The 20544-nt window shown below is 43.8% G+C and overlaps 2 protein-coding genes across 3 annotated transcripts in view; one reads left to right on the top strand and one right to left on the bottom strand.

The window, feature by feature from the left end:
- Positions 1-5274: 5274 nt before the first annotated feature.
- Positions 5275-8344, top strand: LOC115150010 (L-rhamnose-binding lectin CSL3-like). Its single transcript, XM_029692871.1, has 9 exons — positions 5275-5337; positions 5630-5665; positions 5746-5790; positions 5949-6084; positions 6227-6345; positions 7621-7665; positions 7778-7913; positions 7991-8098; positions 8180-8344. The coding sequence occupies exons 1-8, from the start codon at positions 5307-5309 to the stop codon at positions 8094-8096; spliced, it is 654 nt and encodes a 217-aa protein (XP_029548731.1). The 5' UTR covers positions 5275-5306; the 3' UTR covers positions 8097-8098; positions 8180-8344.
- Positions 8345-15315: 6971 nt separating this feature from the next.
- The window catches only part of LOC115150002 (L-rhamnose-binding lectin CSL3), a 30199-nt gene continuing 24970 nt past the window's right edge, over positions 15316-20544 (bottom strand). The window contains exons 1-9 of one of the 2 annotated variants that reach the window (XM_029692863.1): positions 18309-18393; positions 17957-17992; positions 17832-17876; positions 17562-17697; positions 17316-17434; positions 15995-16039; positions 15749-15884; positions 15564-15671; positions 15316-15485 (exon numbers count right to left, since the gene is read on the bottom strand). In XM_029692863.1, the coding sequence (XP_029548723.1) occupies positions 15566-15671; positions 15749-15884; positions 15995-16039; positions 17316-17434; positions 17562-17697; positions 17832-17876; positions 17957-17992; positions 18309-18339 (654 nt within the window). In that variant the 5' untranslated portion in view covers positions 18340-18393 and the 3' untranslated portion in view covers positions 15316-15485; positions 15564-15565. Of the gene's footprint in view, positions 15486-15563; positions 15672-15748; positions 15885-15994; positions 16040-17315; positions 17435-17561; positions 17698-17831; positions 17877-17956; positions 17993-18308; positions 18394-20544 lie in introns of those variants that run through there. The other variant, XM_029692862.1, reaches the window with a different exon arrangement.

The following is a 20544-nucleotide window of genomic DNA, read 5'->3' as shown; positions in this document are numbered from 1 at the left end:
ATGACTTTGCAGGCCATTGCTGAAAATCAGTAGCGCATTTGGATAGTGGTCGATCAGAGAACAATGAGACTGGGGGTGCGTGCACGAGACGACAGCATGTTTTTATTTTTTCGTCTTTGAACGAAAACAGGGTTTCCCGGTCTGAATATTATCGCTTTTTTACGAGAAAAATTGCACAAAAATTGATTTTTAAACAGCGGTTGACATGCTTCGAAGTACGGTAATGGAATATTTAGATTTTTTTGTCACGAAACGCGTCGGGCGCGTCACCCTTTGTCACCCTTCGGATAGTGTCTTGAACGCACGAACAAAACAGAGGATATTTGAACATAACTATGGATTATTTGGAACCAAACCAACATTTGTTATTGAAGTAGAAGTCCTGGGAGTGCATTCTGACGAAGAACAGCAAAGGTAATCCAATTTTTCTTATAGTAAATCTGAGTTTGGTGAGTACCACACTTGGTGGGTGTCAAAATAGCAAACCTGTGATGGCCAGGCTATCTACTCAGAATATTGCAAAATGTGCTTTCACCAAAAAGCTATTTTAAAATCGGACATAGCGATTGCATAAAGGAGTTTTGTATCTATAATTCTTAAAATAATTGTTTTTTTTTTTTAGCGTTTATCGTGAGTAATTTAGTAAATTCACCGGACGTGTTCGGTGGGAATGCTAGTCACATGCTAGTCACATGTAAAAAGCTGGTTTTTGATATAAATATGAACTTGATTGAACAAAACATGCATGTATTGTATAACATAATGTCCTAGGAGTGTCATCTGATGAAGATCATCAAAGGTTAGTGCTGCATTTAGCTGTGGTTTTGGTTTTTGTGACATTATATGCTAGCTTGAAAAATGGGTGTCTGATTATTTCTGGCTGGGTACTCTGCTGACATAATCTAATGTTTTGCTTTCGTTGTAAAGCTTTTTTGAAATTGGACAGTGTGCTTAGATTAACACAGTGTCCAAAGAAGTGCCAGAAGTATCCAAAATGGTGTCATCTGCGTAGAGGTGGATCAGAGAATCACCGGCAGCAAGAGCAACATCATTGATGTATACAGAGAAAAGAGTCGGCCAGAGAATATAACCCTGTGGCACCCCCATAGAGACTGCCAGAGGTATGGACAACAGGCCCTCCGATTTGACCCACTGAACTCTGTCTGAGAAGAAGTTGGTGAACCAGGCTAGGCAGTCATTTGAGAAACCAAGGTTGTTGAGTCTGCCGATAAGAATGTGGTGATTGACAGAGTCGAAAGCCTTGGCCAGGTCGATGAATACAGCTGCACAGTATTGTCTCTTATCGATGGCGGTTATGATATATTTTAGGACCTTGAGCGTGGCTGAGGTACACCCACGACCAGCTCGGAAACCAGATTGCATAGCGGAGAAATTACGGTGGGATTCGAAACGGTCGGTGATCTGTTTGTTAACTTGACTTTCGAAGACCTTAGAAAGGCAGGGTAGGATAGATATAGATCTGTAGCAATTTGGGTCTAGAGTGTCTCCCCCTTTGAAGAGGGTGATGACCTTGAAGAGGGGGATGACAGCTTTCCAATCTTTGGGGATCTCAGACGATGCGTAAGAGGGGTTGAACAGGCTAGTAATAGGGGTTTCAACAATTTTGGCTGATAATTTTAGAAAGAGACGGTCCAGATTGTCTAGCCCGGCTGAGTTGTAGGGGTCCAGGTTTTGCAGCACTATTAGAACATCAGCAATCTGGATTTGGGTGAAGGATGGGGAGGCTTTGGCAAGTTGATGTGGGGGGTGCAGGGCTGTTGACCTGGGTAGGGGTAGCCAGGTGGAAAGCACAGCCAGCCATAGAAAAATGCTTATTGAAATTCTCAATTATCATGGATTTATCGGTGGTGAAAGTGTCCCAGAACTTTTTGGAGTTCGTGTTACAGGATGAAAATTTCCGTTTGAAAAAGCTAGCCTTTGCTTTCCTAACTTCCCTGAAAAGTTGCATATCGCGGGGGCTATTCAATGCTAATGCAGTACGCCACAGGTTGTTTTTGTGCTGGTCAAGAGCAGTCAGGTCTGGAGTGAACCAAGGTCCATATCTGTTCCTGGTTCTACATTTTTTGAATGGGGCATGCTTATTTAAGATGGTGAGGAAAGCACTTTTAATGAATAACCAGGCATCCTCTATTGTCGGAATGAGGTCAAAATCCATCCAGGATCCATCCTGGTCGATTAGAACGGTTTGCTCGCTGAAGTGTTTTAGGAAGCGTTTGAACATGATGAGAGGTGGTTGTTTGACCGCAGACCCATTACGGACGCAGGCAATTTGGCAGTGATTGCTGACATCCTGGTAGAAGACTGCAGAGGTGTATTTGGAGGGCACGTTGGTTAGGATGATATATATGAGGTGCCCGTGTTTACGGATTTGGGGTTGTACCTGGTAGGTTCATTGATAATTTGTGTGAGATTGAGGGCATCAATCTTAGATTGTAGGATGGCCGGGGTGTTAAGCATATCCCAGTATAGGTCACCTAACAGCACGAGCTCTGAAGATAGATGGAGGGCAATCAGTTCACATATGGTGTCCAGGGCACAGAAGGTGGTCTATAGCAAGTGGCAACAGTGAGAGACTTGTTTCTGGAAAGGTTGATTTTTAAAAGTACAAGGTCAAATTCTTTGACCTGGATAGTAAGACAGTACTCTGCGGGCTAACGCTGCAGTAGATTGCAACTCTGCCTCCTTTGGCAGTTCTATCTTGTCGGAAAATGTTATAGTTAGGGATGGAAATTTCAGGGGTTTTGGTGGTCCTCCTAAACCAGGATTCAGACACAGCTAGGACCACCGGGTTGGCAGAGTTTGCTAAAGCAGTGAATATAATAAACTTAGGGAGGGGGCTTCTAATGTTAACATGCATGAAACCAAGGCTTTTACGTACGGTTAGAGAAGTCAACAATTGAGAGCGCCTGGGGAATGGGAGTGGAGCTAGGCACTGCAGAGCCTGGGTTAACCTCTACATCAACAGAGGAACAGAGTAGAAGTAGGATAAGTGTACGGCTAAAGGCTATAACAACTGGTCGTCTAGTATGTTCGGAACAGAGAGTAAAAGGAGCAGGTTTCTGGGCACGGTAGAATAGATTCAAGGCATAATGTACAGACAAAGGTATGGTAGGATGTGAATACAGTGGAGGAAAACCTATGCATTGAGTGACGATGAGAGAGATATTGTTTCTAGAAACATCATTTCAACCAGGTGAGGTCACCGCATGTTTGGAAGGTGGAACTAAAAGGTTAGCTAAGGCGTATTGAGCATGGCTAGAGACTCTACAATGAAATAAGGCAATAATTACTAACCAAAACAGCAATGGACGAGGCACATTGACATTATGGAGAGGCATGCGTAGCCGAATGATCATCATTGGGTCCAGTGAGTAGCCTGGCGAGCTGGAGACACGACGATTCAGACAGGTAGCGGGCTGCTGAGGAAAATGACTTTACCCCAGTCCTCAGCATTCCAATCCCTGTACCTTTTGCAGAATATCAGTCTGTCCCTGATGTTTTTCCTGGTGAGAAGCGGCTTCTTTGCTGCCCTTCTTGACACCAGGCCATCCTCCAAAAGTCTTCGCCTCATTGTGCGTGCAGATGCACTCACACCTGCCTGCTGCCATTCATGAGCAAGCTCTGTACTGATGGGGCCCTGAGTCAGGAGCTGAATCAACTTTAGGAGACGGTCCTGGTGCTTGAGGAACTCTCTTGGGCGCCCTGAAGCCTTCTTCACAACATTTGAAGCGCTCTCCTTGAAGTTCTTGATGATCCGATAAATGGTTGATTTAGGTGCAATCTTACTGGCAGCAATATCCTTGCCTGTGAAGCCCTTTTTGTGCAAAGCACTGATGACGGCACATGTTTCCTTGCAGGTAAGCATGGTTGACAGAGGAAGAACAATGATTCCAAGCACCACCCTCCTTTTGAATATTCCAGTCTGTTATGCGAACTCAATCAGCATGAAAGAGTGATCTCCAGCCTTATCCTCGTCAACACTCACACGTGTGTTAACGAGATAATCACTGACATGATATCAGCTGGTCCTTTTGTGGCAGGGCTGAAATGCAGTGGAAATGTTTTTGGGGGATTCAGTTCATTTGCATGGCAAAGAGGGACTTTGCAATTAATTGCAATTCATCTGATCTGGAGTATATGCAAATTGCCATCATACAAAACTTTTGGCCACGACTGTACATAGTCATTCAACACGGTTCACTTTAATAATGTTCACAGTATATTACCTTTACTGTGGATTCTGTGGTCACCAAACTGCCTTCAAGCTCAGTGGTCTCCCTTCACAGGAGTGGCAACTGGGAACATATAAATGCACAAAATCACTGGGACCAGCATTTCCGGACCGCAGCGGTGAAGCCTGATAAGTTTAACACCCAAAGGGCTCGCACGTTGAAGGGCAAGGCACCTGTCCAGCAGCCCTGAGAATCGAAAGTTGAGAGGAAGAGGACACATAGCCACCAGAACAACACATCATGGGGATCTGACCATAGAGAATGATGGACACAGGAAATCATCTTTATATGTGTCCTATTATGGCATTCGTGAGCGCTCGGACATCAATCAAATAACAAATGTAATTACATTTGAGACAATAGAGGCAATATTCATTTTATTAAAGTAGTCCATTTTCTTCTATAATTTCTATGAGTTGGCAAACAATCTAAAAGGCTGCACACCACCACAGAGTGTGTTGTTTGAAAAGGTACTATTTGAAGGCAAAGCTGGCAATTTACTGCCACCTACAGTTATGCAATGTTTGCTCAAGAGTATAATTAATTGGCTGATCCCTCCTGATGACCCGGATTGAATAATAGGGTGCGTTCAGCAGGATGCAACGTTTTGGAAGGTTCAGATAAAAAATATGCTATGTTGAACAAATATGTCTCTCCGACATTTAGAATAAGGAAATACGTTGTCTCTATTCATGACATGGAAATCTGCAACGCTCGAAGGTTTTGAGACTGAACGTGGCCCGTGTGATTCTTCCTTAACGAAGAAGCCCCACCTAGATGGCTACTTTAAAATGTTCCGCCCTCAATGGCAATGTTAATGCCAAAATGTATTTTTATCCATCCAGAGTCCTCTATCTAACTCCATGAGACTGAACAAATAGCCAGGTATAGACTAGCAAACACCGGCCCCTAATTGCAATGAGGTGCACCTGGAGACAAATAGATACACCTGGGTTAATTAAGACATGTCCCATAACATAAATACCAGGTGTATTGGGTCTAATTAGCATCAGTTGCATTTTCTCTGTTATTACCACTCCTGTACCCGGCATCATGCGCATGTTCAGACTGACGGTGGCCGCATGTGAGTATACATAATCTGTATCTGATGCAGATTAGAATATAAATGACCAAATGTTTGTATTTGAGAGTAATGGAAGTATGTGTCATTGATGACCTGAGGGACATTCAATTTCTATTGTTCAAAACAAAATTGTCTAACAAATTGTCACATTGCATGCATGGAATAAGAGACAAAATTCTGAACTTGATGACTACAGTACACTTAGTATAACTTAAATGCTGGAGTATACCTTCATGGCCCAAGTGCATATGATGTGGAATGTTGCTGAACTAGCTGTGTGATGTTGTTTCAGTGCTGGCTGCAGCTTGCTGTACACTAACAGATGGAGGTACTGTATGTAATAATGATGATACTACTTAACCAAGCTAATGTGAGTGGTGTGTAACTCCTGTTTATTTGTCCTTTCAGCAATCAGCATCACGTGTGAAGGCCATGATGCTTTACTGCAATGTGGTAAGCTAGTCAACACTACTGTACCTACTGTCAACACTACCTATGATATTTTCTACTGTAGATTAGCGTCACTGGCCCACACCAAAGAGACCCAGTCTTCACTCTCCTTCGTCCCTCGCCTTTCTACTTTTCTTGATCTCTTCCCCCATCTCCCTCAGATGGAGGTCAGATTCAAATCATGCGTGCCAACTATGGTCGTCGTAAACACGATGTGTGTTCCATTGGGCGCCCCGATAACCAACTCACCGACACCAACTGCCTCAGCCAATCCACCACCAGCAAGATGGCAGAAAGGTACTAGAACCAGTGGTGTTTACCTGTAGGAACTCCTTGGCTGTAGTGGTAAGAACCACCAGCAAGATGGTAAAAAGATATTTGAACCTGTAGTGTGTACCTGTGGGAACTCATGACCTCTACTTGTCTTTGACACAAACAGGTGCGATGGAAAGAGCCAGTGTGTTGTCCCGGCATCCAATTTCGTTTTTGGGGACCCCTGTGTTGGGACTTACAAGTACCTGGACACCAAATACTCCTGTGTCCAAGAGCACGAAACAAGTCAGTCTCTGAATGTGTGCTAATAATAGTTAGTGGTGGGCACCAATGGCCATAATTGAATTCCACCTACTATTGGTATGACTGGCATGTTGGGATATTGTTTAATACTCCTACCCATTTTACTCTTTTGTAAAAGCGTGCACTCTGCTGATGACTAGAATGGGTTGGTTCCCCTATGGTACCAGCTTTGTTATTAAATTCTGTTTTATGGCCACAACGTGTTAAATGCATGCATTTATTTATCCATGTTTAAGCCACCCTCACCTGCTAACTAACCCTAGCACACAAGCTGTGGTTATGGAACAATGTAGCCGGCAACATCTTTAGTTAGCGTAGCCTATAGGGAGGTCGGAGACCTGGCAGTGTGGTGCCAAGACGACAATATCGGCAAGACAAAGGAAATGATTGTGGACTACAGGAAACGGAGGGCCGAGTCCCTCCCTGCCAGGAGGCTAAAAGGATTTGCTATCAGCCTTCCGATGCTCAATTCTACAGCTGCACCATTGAGAGCTTTTTGACTGGCTGCATTACCACTAGGTATGTAGCACGTTGCGGTCATATGCCAGAGGGTAGTGCGTAGGGCCCTGTACATCACTGAGGCCGCGCTCCCTGCCATCAGCATCTCGACACCACACGTGTCGGAAAGCCCTACATTGTCAATGACACTGGCCACTGACAAATGGTACGGATGCACCAAGTCTGGAACCTGAACAGCTTCTACTTCCCCCAAGCCATAACTCCTGAATGACTACCCCCGACTATCTGCATTGACCCTTTTTGACTTGTCTCATATGCTGTTCCTTTTTAGATGTACATATCAAGCTCAATTAGCCAGCAAGAACACGGACGGGAAGTGGCTTAAGCTTATTTGATGCTTGTGCGCACTTAATCTGGTTTTAGACTGAATATGTTTCAGTGAACGGTAACTAGCTAGCGCTACTCCCACAGATTTGTAGGGTATACAGCTAGTCTGACACAGCATGGCATAGAAATGCAGATTTGGTGTAGCGGGTTGACTTTATTTTTCACCAGTTTCAGTCTAGCCAGCCCGATTGCTTAACATATTAGCCTTTTGAGACCTGCTCATAAGGAACTGACACTACAAGGTAACGGTGAAAGATGACGCGCATAGCCCTTTATACTTTAGTACATGCCGACAAGTTTAAAATGACTTAAAAAAAGCACCTGAAATCAACATCCCTAACACTTCACCAGGCTAATGTATGTCTTAATTTGTCTGGCCATTGTGGTGTAACTCCTGTGTTGTCCTTGCAGTAAGCAGCATCATATGTGAAGGCTCTGATTCCCAACTACTATGTGGTAAGCTGGTTAGCACTACCGTACGGTATAATCATGTGGTGACGTGTATATTAGTCACTAGCCCACACAAACACCCAGATTTGGCCATCCTTTTCTTCTTTCTCTTCCTCAGATCGGGGTGAGATCCATATTCAGCGTGCCAACTATGGTCGTCGTCAACACGATGTGTGTTCCATTGGGCGCCCCGATAACCAACTCAAAAACACCAACTGCCTCAGCCAATCCAGCACCAGCACAATGTCAGAAAGGTAGTGAAACCTTTAGTGTGCATTTGCCTGTAGGCACTCATTGGCTGTGGTGTTAACCTCTACCTGTTGACACACAGGTGTGACGGAGAGCGCCAGTGTATCGTCAAGGTATCCAACTCCGTGTTCGGCGACCCCTGTGTTGGAACTTATAAGTACTTGGATGTGGCTTACACCTGTGACTGAATGTGACTGAATGTGAGTTTTATATATGTGCATGCACACATGACTGGGAACTAGAATGCTGGTGCTGACAGTATGCCTTGCAGGATATCTTCCTGTGGAACCTGAAGATGTACAAGGCTTCTGGGATATCGTCATCAGGTTGTGCTGTTTTCCTCCAACTTCAATGACCATTGTAAACCTGTGTATTTTGTGTTGAAGCATTTCTGAACTGTGGTTGGTCTGAATTAAATGAAGTGTGAAAGACAAGACTGGTTGCCTCTTGTATATTACTAAATGTCACACCAATATTTCTGAACGTGTGTCCTTTATTGTTGCCTTTCTCCGGACTCATTTGTACCTGGCGCTAACATGCCTTTGTCTGTATTCTGTGCCCACCTTTAGGCAGTTGTAAAATGCTCTGGATGGTCAAACTATTTTTAAATCAATTGTACATGCCTCTCAAATCACTGACAAGTTGTACTTATTACATCAGCAGGCTTACTTGACTTAATTTGTATGCATCAACAGCTAATCTGGTGACAAAGCAGACCTGGACAGGTTATACAATGTGTAGACCCTACAAATGTACATCAGTAAGTGATTGGCTCAGATCATGAACCAAATGTTACTGTGATGTGTAAATTAAGCTAGAGGCTGTTTCTTCTCTAATCATACTTGCAGGGAAGCTGGCCAACTACATCACATTAGTCATCTAACAGCCTCTGATCCAAAGACACACAAACAGGGTCAACGCCCTGCTCAAGGGCACATCGACAGATCTCCACAATGTCAAAAACGTGGTCCAACACTGTTCCAAGAGCAGCCCCTCAACCATCAGATTCCAGCCAGAGAAATAGAATTCCATTCCCTGCACCACAAACAAAACAACCATAACATCCAGGACAATACAACAGCAAGGCCAATGTTTGAGTGCATGTATGGCACCATGTCCATCTTGGTGCATTTGAATGAGTGTACAAACACCTGCATGGCATCAGCCTCAACTATATCAACATAGCCCCTCAGTGTCAAAGTATTTACCTTTTATATATAGATCTGTCATTCTATCCTTCGCCCAGCAACTCCACTCCCACTTGTCTCCAATTCCACATCACAGTTCCCTTAGCCCCTCCCGCCTGTCTCTACTGGCAACCCTTCGGATTTCTATGCCGCATATCTTTCAACAATACAGTTTAACTCAGTCTAGAGTCTATTCAATTAGATATAATCTTTTACTATGAGCGTTAGTAATTGACAAGATCTCCAGTATTTCTAGTGTCCATTTTAGATCTATGTTATGCATTTTCAGCCATTCCTGACAGGCTGCTTGAAGACAATACCAAAATAAATGGTCAATTCTGTATCCTCACAACAAAATCTGCAGAACTTTGAATGCCCCAAAGATTCAGTGTTTTGTTGGCAAGAATTCTATACAATTTTAGCTGAAAAGCACAAGTCTTTTGAGCTAAAATTGAACAGGGCTCCGGGCAGCCGAGCGGAAATGGAGAAACTCGCCTCCCTGGCATCCTTTCACTCCCTCTCTACATTTTCCTCTTCTGTCTCTGCTGCTAAAGCCACTTTCTACCACTCTAAATTCCAAGCATCTGCCTCTAACCCTAGGAAGCTCTTTGCCACCTTCTCCTCCCTCCTGAATCCTCCTCCCCCTCCCCCCCTCCTCCCTCTCTGCGGATGACTTCGTCAACCATTTTGAAAAGAAGGTCGACGACATCCGATCCTCGTTTGCTAAGTCAAACGACACCGCTGGTCCTGCTCACACTGCCCTACCCTGTGCTTTGACCTCTTTCTCCCCTCTCTCTCCAGATGAAATCTTACGTCTTGTGACGGCCGGCCGCCCAACAACCTGCCCGCTTGACCCCTACCTCACCTCGCTCATCAACTCATCCTTGACCGCTGGCTATGTCCCTTCCGTCTTCAAGAGAGCGAGAGTTGCACCCCTTCTGAAAAAACCTACACTCGATCCCTCCGATGTCAACAACTACAGACCAGTATCCCTTATTTCTTTTCTCTCCAAAACTCTTGAACGTGCCGTCCTTGGCCAGCTCTCCTGCTATCGCTCTCCGAATGACCTTGATCCTAATCAGTCAGGTTTCAAGACTGGGCATTCAACTGAGACTGCTCTTCTCTGTGTCACGGAGGCTCTCCGCACTGCTAAAGCTAACTCTCTCTCCTCTGCTCTCATCCTTCTAGACCTATCGGCTGCCTTTGATACTGTGAACCATCAGATCCTCCTCTCCACCCTCTCCGAGCTGGGCATCTCCGGCGCGGCCCACGCTTGGATTGCGTCCTACCTGACAGGTCGCTCCTACCAGGTGGCGTGGCGAGAATCTGTCTCCGCACCACGCGCTCTCACCACTGGTGTCCCCCAGGGCTCTGTTCTAGGCCCTCTCCTATTCTCGCTTTACACCAACTCACTTGGCTCTGTCATATCCTCACATGGTCTCTCCTATCATTGCTATGCAGACGACACACAATTAATCTTCTCCTTTCCCCCTTCTGATAACCAGGTGGCGAATCGCATCTCTGCATGTCTGGCAGACATATCAGTGTGGATGACGGATCACCACCTCAAGCTGAACCTCGGCAAGACGGAGCTGCTCTTCCTCCCGGGGAAGGACTGCCCGTTCCATGATCTCGCCATCACGGTTGACAACTCCCTTGTGTCCTCCTCCCAGAGTGCTAAGAACCTTGGCGTGACCCTGGACAACACCCTGTCGTTGACGGTCACGTCACCCCACGACCCTGTCACGTCACCCCGCTCCTCCGCTTTCTCCACTGGCTTCCAGTTGAAGCTCGCATCCGCTACAAGACCGTGGTGCTTGCCTACGGAGCAGTGAGGGGAACGGCACCTCCGGACCTTCAGGCTCTGATCAGGCCCTACACCCAAACAAGGGCACTGCGTTCATCCACCTCTGGCCTACTCGCCTCCCTACCTCTGAGGAAGCACAGTTCCCGCTCAGCCCAGTCAAAACTGTTCGCTGCTCTGGCACCCCAATGGTGGAACAAGCTCCCCCACGACGCCAGGACAGCGGAGTCAATCACCTCCTTCCGGAGACACCTGAAACCCCACCTCTTTAAGGAATACCTGGGATAGGATAAAGTAATCCTTCTAACCCCCCCCCTTAATAGATTTAGATGCACTATTGTAAAGTGGTTGTTCCACTGGATATCATAAGGTGAATGCACCAATTTGTAAGTCGCTCTGGATGAGAGCGTCTGCTAAATGACTTAAATGTAAATGTTGAATCAACTCGTACACCCTGTACCATGGAATCGGTAAATCAAAAATTTCTTCCCAACAATTTTGCAATCTGTATGGCACAGATGTCAACATCCTGGTCCTCAAATGAAACTGTTATAACATTCCTATTTAAGCTATTTTTTCCCTCTGCAAGTTTTGGTCCTTTATATTGGGCAGACAGACCAGTTCCCTACCTCTTCCTGCCTCCATTGTTGGGGTAATGTAATCAATTGGTTATAATCTTGGATTGAGCAGACCTTTCCAAATAATTCTGATAACTCCATGAAAGACAATTCTACCATTCCAATTGACAATATCATTTAAAAACAAATACACTTTTCAAACTTTTTTCCCATAAATATAGGTCTTTTATAAACCATCACATTTGAGTAGAGCCATAATATTTGTAATATTTGTTCTATCCTTTCAGGGGGATGAAATTGAAATTGTAGTCAGTTCTGCAATGCTTGTTTGAAAAAGAGAAATACTTTGAAAAAAGTCTAATTTGCAATTAATCAAAATGAGACATGGAAATCTGTACACAGGCCAAAAAGTCTATCTTAGTCAATGGATTAGCTTTTTTTAGTAATCTACTTGAGGATTATTTAGGGTTCAAGTAGAACTTTTGAATAAGTGAAGCTTTTAGAGAGAAGTTTAGTGCTTTTATATTTAATAATCGCAACACACCCAATTCATATTCATTATATAGCGAGCTAGGCCTGCATACCACCCTGCATTTTACTGCTGCTTTGCTTCTTAAGCTAAGCAGGATTGGTCCTGGTCAGTCCCTGGATGGGAGAACAGATGCTTCTCGAAGTGGTGTTGGAAGGCCAGTAGGAGGCACCCTTCTGTCTTGTCTAAAAAATATCCCATTGACCCAGGGCAGTAGGGTGCCGTCTTTTGGATGGGATGTTAAATGGCTGTCCTGACTCTCTGTGATCACTAAAGATCCCATGGCACTGATCGCAAGAGTAGGGGTGTTAACCCCAGTGTCCTGGCTAAATTCCCAAATTGTCCTTCTTACCATCATGGCCACCTAATCATCGCCGGTGTACAATTAGCTACTTCATCTCCCATCCTCTCCCCTCTAACTAATCCCCAGGTTGTTGCTGTAAATGAGAATGTGTTCTCAGTCAACTTACCTGGTTAAATAAAAATAAACACATTAATAAATATAGATAGGCACACTGTATCTTGTCTGGTTTAGCGTCCCAAATTAAGATAAATATTTTTTGCTCATATGAATTGAAAAACAAATCATCAGGAGTAGGCAGCGCCATATGAAAGTGAGTAAACTGTGATATGACTAAGGAGTTAATCAGGGCAAATTTGATATAAATAGACAGGAATTTACCTCTCCATGGTTGCAGGATCTTGTCTGTTTTCTATTGAAATTAATTTTGTAGGGCTCATGTAATATTTTTTATATGAATACCAAGTATGTCTATTTCACCATCAGTCAATTTTAAAGATAAACTGCATATTAATGTAAAAGTTGTATTTTTTAAAGATCCAATACCTAACATTGTACACAGGTTTTAGTCCAGAGAGTCCAGAAAATGTGTCTAGACCTTCAATGAGACATTGTAGGGATCTAGCTTGCGGACTTAATAAAAACTTGAGTCATCGGCATACATGGACACCTTTGTTTTTAAACCTTGGATTTCTAATCCTCTAATGTTGTTATTTGATCTGATTTTAGTAGCTAGCATTTCGATGGCCATAACGAATAGATATGGTGACAGCGGACACCCTTGTTTAAGTCCTCTTGATGATTCAAAACTCTCTGAAAAGTAGCCGCTATTTACTATTTTACACCTATACAGTACTTTTACCCATTTTAAAAGAGAATCACCAAAATTGTAAAATTCCAGGCATTTTATGAACAAATTTGTAGTCCGTAATTTCCTGTAGACCCTGCCACATACGTCTCGTGTCTTGGCCGTTGAATTACAACTCCATTTTCTCCCTATACCGACATTCTGCTTGTTTGATTGCCTTGCGGAGGGAATAACTACACTGTTTATATTCAGCTATATTCCCCGACCTCTTTCCATGGTTGAATGCGGTGGTTCGCGCATTCAGTTTTGCCCGAGTTTTGCGATATATAAGTCAGGTGAACAAAAGGACATGAGTTACTGTATGTTGATATTGTTACACCATGAGTCATTAATCATGAGGCATAAACCCCCAGCCTTCCACTTACCAGAGAGATGTTTGTTTCTGTCGGCGCGACGCATGAAGAAACCCGATGGTTGTATCGACTTTGATAACATATCCCGAGTGAGCCATGTTTCCGTGAATCAGAGAATGTTACAATCTCTGTCTCTCTGGAAGGCAACTCGTGCCCTAATGTTGGACACAAATAACTGCATAATTTCCTAAGGACTTGAAGCGAGGCGACCATCTCTGTCTGCGCTATCTTGAGATCATTTAGCTTCCTCACAGATTACTTTCATTTGGTAATAGATTATATTAGTTGGTTCTTGAATAAGTTCCTCTCTTGTTGTTCCTCTAAATCTTGTTTTTCATCTAATTTATTTTGTATCTCTGTAGTTTTGTTTTTATTGCTATCTACCTGTACTATTAGTGAATGTATTTCCCTTGTTAGTCTTCTCTTTAGCCAGAAACTGCTTTTCATTGTTGTTGAAAATTGAATTGAATGACCTCTGAAGGTACATTTAAAGGTATCCCAAACAATAAGGGTATTTACTGAACCTCTATTGTACTGGAAAAATTCAGTTAAATTGTCTTAGTTAAAAAGATTTTCCTCCAGTGGACTTTGATTAAATACACAATATCCCCATCCACGTGGAAATTCTACAAGAGTTGTGAAAGCCAATTAGATGATCCAATCGCATTCTGTCTCTTATTGCCCATTGGTTTTATTTGGGATGAGTACAGCAGTACCACAGGACATATTGATGGTATAATAGAAATAAAAATGCACTATGCAGATCACGCTGCCATTTCCTGGTTGCTGAAATTCTGGTTCACATAATTTCGACAAAAGTAGTGTTGCATCATTATACCATCTAAACTGCAAAATATATTTTCAGACCAAAAGTACTATTTTCAGCTGTTCGACAATAACGTACCTCAGTAGAAATAGCGCTCTACAGATCTACCACTTAGACTTGATTTCAATGGACAGATCAATGTTGGTGCATCGCCGAAATGTGTGGGACAGTGCCAGAGATACATTGAGATGGGGAAACTCCACTGGCATCATATTAACGCCCATTTTGTATGTTGCCCATATGTTGCCCATGGGCTGCGCAGTGCATTCTGGGGCCAATTGGGCACTAGCTCAAAAAACCCAACTTTAGCATGAATTCTGGGAAGTACAAAATTGCAACTAAGCCGAGATGTTTGATATTATCGTATTGCTTTGGAATAGTGGCATTATGTATGCGAGGAAAATAGGCAGGTTTCTCGACTTTGAGAAGGCATTGCATGATGATTAGCTTAGCAACCGTGTGACGCATTATGACCCATAAATTCTGTGGGGCGTTATACATTTCTCCATTCATTAGCCAATTGAAGCTCTCCTATTGTTCTCTAAAAATCTGACAAGCAAAAGCAGCCTTAGAAATAGCCTCAAGCTTAATGTCCACGTCACGGTATTGTTTGGCTCATGATCTGAGCCAATCACTTAATGATCAGGGTTTGTAGGGTCTACACATTGTAAGGTTAACGGTCCAGGTCTGCTTTGTGTACACATTAGATCAAGTAAGCCTGCTGATGTCATAAGTACTACCTGTCAGTGATTTGAGAGGCAGGTACAATTGTTTAAAAATAGTTTGCCCGGCCAGAGCACAATGAATATTTTACAACTGCATAAAGGTGGGCACACAATACAGACAGCAAGACAAAAGCACGTTAGCGCCAGGTACAAATGAGTCCGGTGAAAGGCAAGAATAAAGGACACATGTTCAGAAATATTGGTGTGACATTTAGTAACATACAAGAGGCAACCAGTCTCGTCTTTGACACTTCATTTAATTCAGACCAACCACAGTTCAGAAATGCTTCCACACAAAATACACAGGTTCCCAATGGTCATTGAAGTTGATTTGGCAGAAAACAGCACAACCTGATGAAGATATCCCAGAAGCCTTGTACATCTTCAGGTTCCACAGGAAGAACTCCTGCAAGGCATATTGTCAGCACCAGCATTCTAGTTCCCAGTCATGTGTGCATGCACATATATACACACACAAACTCACATTCAGTCACAGGTGTAAGCCACATCCAAGTACTTATAAGTTCCAACACAGGGGTCGCCGAACACGGAGTTGGATACCTTGACGATACACTGGCGCTCTCCATCACACCTGTGTGTCAACAGGTAGAGGTTAACACCACAGCCAATGAGTGCCTACAGGTAAATGCACACTAAAGGTTTCACTACCTTTCTGACATTGTGCTGGTGGTGGATTGGTTGATGCAGTTGGTGTTTTTGAGTTGTTTGTGTGGGCGCCCAATGGAACACACATCGTGTTGACGACGACCATAGTTGGCACGCTGAATATGGATCTCACCCCGATCTGAGGAAGAGAAAGAAGAAAAGGATGGCCAAATCTGGGTGTTTGTGTGGGCTAGTGACTAATATACATCACCACATGATTATACCGTACGGTAGTGCTAACCAGCTTACCACATAGTAGTTGGGAATCAGAGCCTTCACATATGATGCTGCTTACTGCAAGGACAACACAGGAGTTACACCACACTGGCCAGACAAATTAAGACATACATTAGCCTGGTGAAGTGTTAGGGATGGGCACTAACAGGGAATGTTGATTTCAGGCTCATTTGTTTAAAGTCATTATAAATGTGTTAGCGTGAACTAAAGTATAAACAGTTTGACGCGTCATCTTCCAACGTTCCCTTGTAGTTCCACTTCCTTATGAGCAGTCCTCAAAAATGCTAACATTTTAAGTAAACTGGCTGGCTCTAAATTGGTTAAAAATAAAGTCGACCCACTACACCACATCTGTATTTCTATGCCGTGCCAGATTAGCTGTATACCTTACAAATCTGTGGGAGTAGCGCTAGGTAGCAAGCTTCAGCCACTTCCCTGCGATGTTCTTGCTTGCTAATTGAGCTAGATATGTACATATAACAAGGAGCAGCAGCATATGTCAAAAAAGTAATTTAAAAAAAGCAATGCAGATAGTCAGGGGTAGTCATTCAGCAGTTTTATGGCTTGGGGGAAGTAGAAGCCGTTCAGGGTCCTGTTGGTTCCAGACTTGGTGCATCCGTACCATTTGTCATGGAGTAACAGGACAGTATGACTTGGGTGGCTTGAGGCATTGACAATGTAGGGCCTTCCGACACACGTGGTGTCGAGGTCCTGATTGCAGGGAGCGCGGCCTCAGTGATGTACTGGGCCGTACGCACTACTCTGTAGCACTTTGCGGACAGATGCCATACCTAGTGGTGATGCAGCCAGTCAAAAAGCTCTCAAAGGATGCAGCTGTAGATTTGAGGATCGGAGGGCTGATAACAAATCTTTTTAGCCTCCTGGTAGGGAGGGGCTTGGCCCTCTGTTTCCTGTAGTCCACAAGCAGTTCCTTAGTCCATCTTGGCACCACACTGCCTGGTCTCCGACATCCCTACGCTAAATAAAGTTGTTGCCGGCTACATTGTTCCATAACCACAGGTTGTGTGCCAGCTAGTGTTAGTTAGAAGGTGAGGTGGTTTACACTTGGAGAAACAAATGCATGTATGAAACATGTTGTGGCCATGAGGCAGCATTTAATAAAACAAAGTTAGCAAGCTGGTACTGTAGGGGAACCAACCCATTCTATTCCTTTTCTAGCAATCAGCAGAGTGCACTCTTTTACAAAAGAGTAAAATGGGTAGGAGTATTAAACAATATCCCAACATGCCAGTCATACCGATAGTATGTGGAATTAAATTATGGCTATTGGTGCCCACCACTAACTATTATTAGCACACATTCAGAGACTGACTTGTTTCGGGCTGTTGGACACAGGAGTATTTGGTGTCCAGGTACTTGTAAGTCCCGACACAGGGGTCTCCAAAAACCAAATTGGATGCCGGGACAATACACTGGCTCTTCCCACCGCACCTGTTTGTGTCAAAGACAGGTAGAGGTCATGAGTTCCCACAGGTAAACACTACAGGTTCTTGCAGCTGGTGGTTGTTAACACCACAGCCAAGGAGTTCCTACAGGTAAACACCACAGGTTCTAGTACCTTTCTGCCATCTTGCTGGTGGTGGATTGGCTGAGGCAGTTGGTGTCGGTGAGTTGGTTATCGGGGCGCCCAATGGAACACACATCGTGTTTACGACGACCATAGTTGGCACGCTTGATTTCAATCTTTCCTCCATCTGAGGGAGATAGGGGAAGAGACAAAGGGAGCAAGGTGAGGGACGAAGGAGAGTGAAGACTGGGTCTCTTTGGTGTGGGCCGGTGACGCCAATCTACAGTAGAAAATGTCATAGGTGGTCGGTGACTAGCTTACCACATTGCAGTAAAGCATCAGAGCCTTCACACGTGATGCTGATTGCTGAAAGGACAAATAAACAGGAATTACACACCACTCACATTAGCTTGGTTAAGTAGTATCATCATTACTACATACAGTACCTCCATCTGTTAGTGTACAGCAAGCTGCAGTCAGCACTGAAACAACATCACACAGCTAGTTCAGCAACATTCCACATCTTTTGCACTTGGACCATGAAGCTAGAATTTAGCATTTGACTCTATACTCCAGCATTTGAGTTATACTAAGTGTACTGTAGTCATCAAGTTAAGAATTTGGTCTCTTATTCCATGCATGCAATGTGACAGTTTGTTAGACAACTTTGTTTTTAACAATAGAAATGTAATGTCCCTCAAGTCATATATGACACGTACTTCCATTACTCTCAAATAAACATTTGGTCATTTATATTTAAATTCTAATCTGCATCAGATACAGATTTTGTATACTCACATGCGACCACCGTTAGTCTGAACATGCGCATGATGCCGGGTACAGGAGTGGTAGTAACAGAGAAAATGCAACTGATGCTAATTAGACCCAATACACCTGGTATTTATGTTATGTGACATGTCTTAATTAACCCAGGTGTATCTATTTGTCTCCAGGTGCACCTCATTGCAATTAGGGGCCGGTGTTTGCTGGTCTATACCTGGCTATTTGTTCAGTCTCATGGAGTTAATAGAGGACTCTGGATGGATAAAAATACATTTTGGCATTTACATTACCATTGAGGGCGGAACATTTTAAAGTAGCCATCTAGGTGGGGCTTCTTCGTTAAGGAAGAATCACACGGGCTACGTTCAGTCGCAAAACCTTCGAGCGTTGCAGATTTCCATGTCATGAATAGAGACAACGTATTTCCTTATTCTAAATGTCGGAGAGACATATTTGTTCAACATAGCATATTTTTATCTGAACCTTCCAAAACGTTGCATCCTGCTGAACGCACCCTATTATTCAATCCGGGTCATCAGGAGGGATCAGCCAATGAATTATACTCTTGAGCAAACATTGCATAACTGTAGGTGGCAGTAAATTGCCAGCTTTGCCTTCAAATATTACCTTTTCAAACAACACACTCTGTGGTGGTGTGCAGCCTTTTAGATTATTTGCCAAGTCATAGAAATTATAGAAGAAAATGGACTACTTTAATAAAATGAATATTGCCTCTATTGTCTCAAATGTAATTATATTTGTTATTTGATTGATGTCCGAGCACTCACGAACGCCATAATATGACACATATAAAGATGATATCCTGTGTCCATCATTCTCTATGGTCAGATCCCCATGATGTGTTGTTCTGGTGGCTATGTGTCCTCTTCCTCTCAACTTTCCATTCTCAGGGCTGCTGGACAGGTGCCTTGCCCTTCAACGTGCGAGCCCTTCGGGTGTTAAACGTATCAGGCTTCACCGCTGCGGTCCGGAAATGCTGGTCCCAGTGATTTTGTGCATTTATATGTTCCCAGTTGCCACTCCTGTGAAGGGAGACCACTGAGCTTGAAGGCAGTTTGGTGACCACAGAACCCACAGTACAGGTACTATACTGTGAACATTATTAAAGTGAAGCGTGTTGAATGACTATGTACAGTCGTGGCCAAAAGTTTTGTATGATGGCAATTTGCATATACTCCAGATCAGATGAATTGCAATTAATTGCAAAGTCCCTCTTTGCCATGCAAATGAACTGAATCCCCCAAAAACATTTCCACTGCATTTCAGCCATGCCACAAAAGGACCAGCTGATATCATGTCAGTGATTATCTCGTTAACACACGTGTGAGTGTTGACGAGGATAAGGCTGGAGATCACTCTTTCATGCTGATTGAGTTCGCATAACAGACTGGAAGCTTCAAAAGGAGGGTGGTGCTTGGAATCATTGTTCTTCCTCTGTCAACCATGCTTACCTGCAAGGAAACATGTGCCGTCATCAGTGCTTTGCACAAAAAGGGCTTCACAGGCAAGGATATTGCTGCCAGTAAGATTGCACCTAAATCAACCATTTATCGGATCATCAAGAACTTCAAGGAGAGCGCTTCAATTGTTGTGAAGAAGGCTTCAGGGCGCACAGGAAAGGATATTGCTGCCAGTAAGATTGCACCTAAATCAACCATTTATCGGATCATCAAGAACTTCAAGGAGAGCGCTTCAGTTGTTGTGAAGAAGGCTTCAGGGCGCCCAAGAGAGTTCCTCAAGCACCGGGACCGTCTCCTAAAGTTGATTCAGCTCCTGACTCAGGGCACCATCAGTACAGAGCTTGCTCATGAATGGCAGCAGGCAGGTGTGAGTGCATCTGCACGCACAATGAGGCGAAGACTTTTGGAGGATGGCCCGGTGTCAAGAAGGGCAGCAAAGAAGCCGCTTCTCACCAGGAAAAACATCAGGGACAGACTGATTTTCTGCAAAAGGTACAGGGATTGGACTGCTGAGGACTGGGGTAAAGTCATTTTCCTCAGCAGCTTGCTACCTGTCTGAGTCATCGTGTCTCCAGCTCGCCAGGCTACTCACTGGACCCAATGATGATCACTCGGCTACGCATGCCTCTCCATAATGTCAATTTGCCTCGTCCATTGCTGTTTTGGTTAGTAATTATTGCCTTATTTCATTGTAGAGTCTCTAGCCCTGCTCAATACGCCTTAGCTAACCCTTTAGTTCCACCTTCCAAACATGCGGTGACCTCACCTGG

The sequence above is a fragment of the Salmo trutta genome, chromosome 16 (assembly GCF_901001165.1).
Source record: "Salmo trutta chromosome 16, fSalTru1.1, whole genome shotgun sequence".
NCBI classification, from domain to species: domain Eukaryota; kingdom Metazoa; phylum Chordata; class Actinopteri; order Salmoniformes; family Salmonidae; genus Salmo; species Salmo trutta.
The sequence above is the reverse complement of the archived record's forward strand: the minus strand, read 5'-3'. Positions and strand labels throughout refer to the sequence as shown.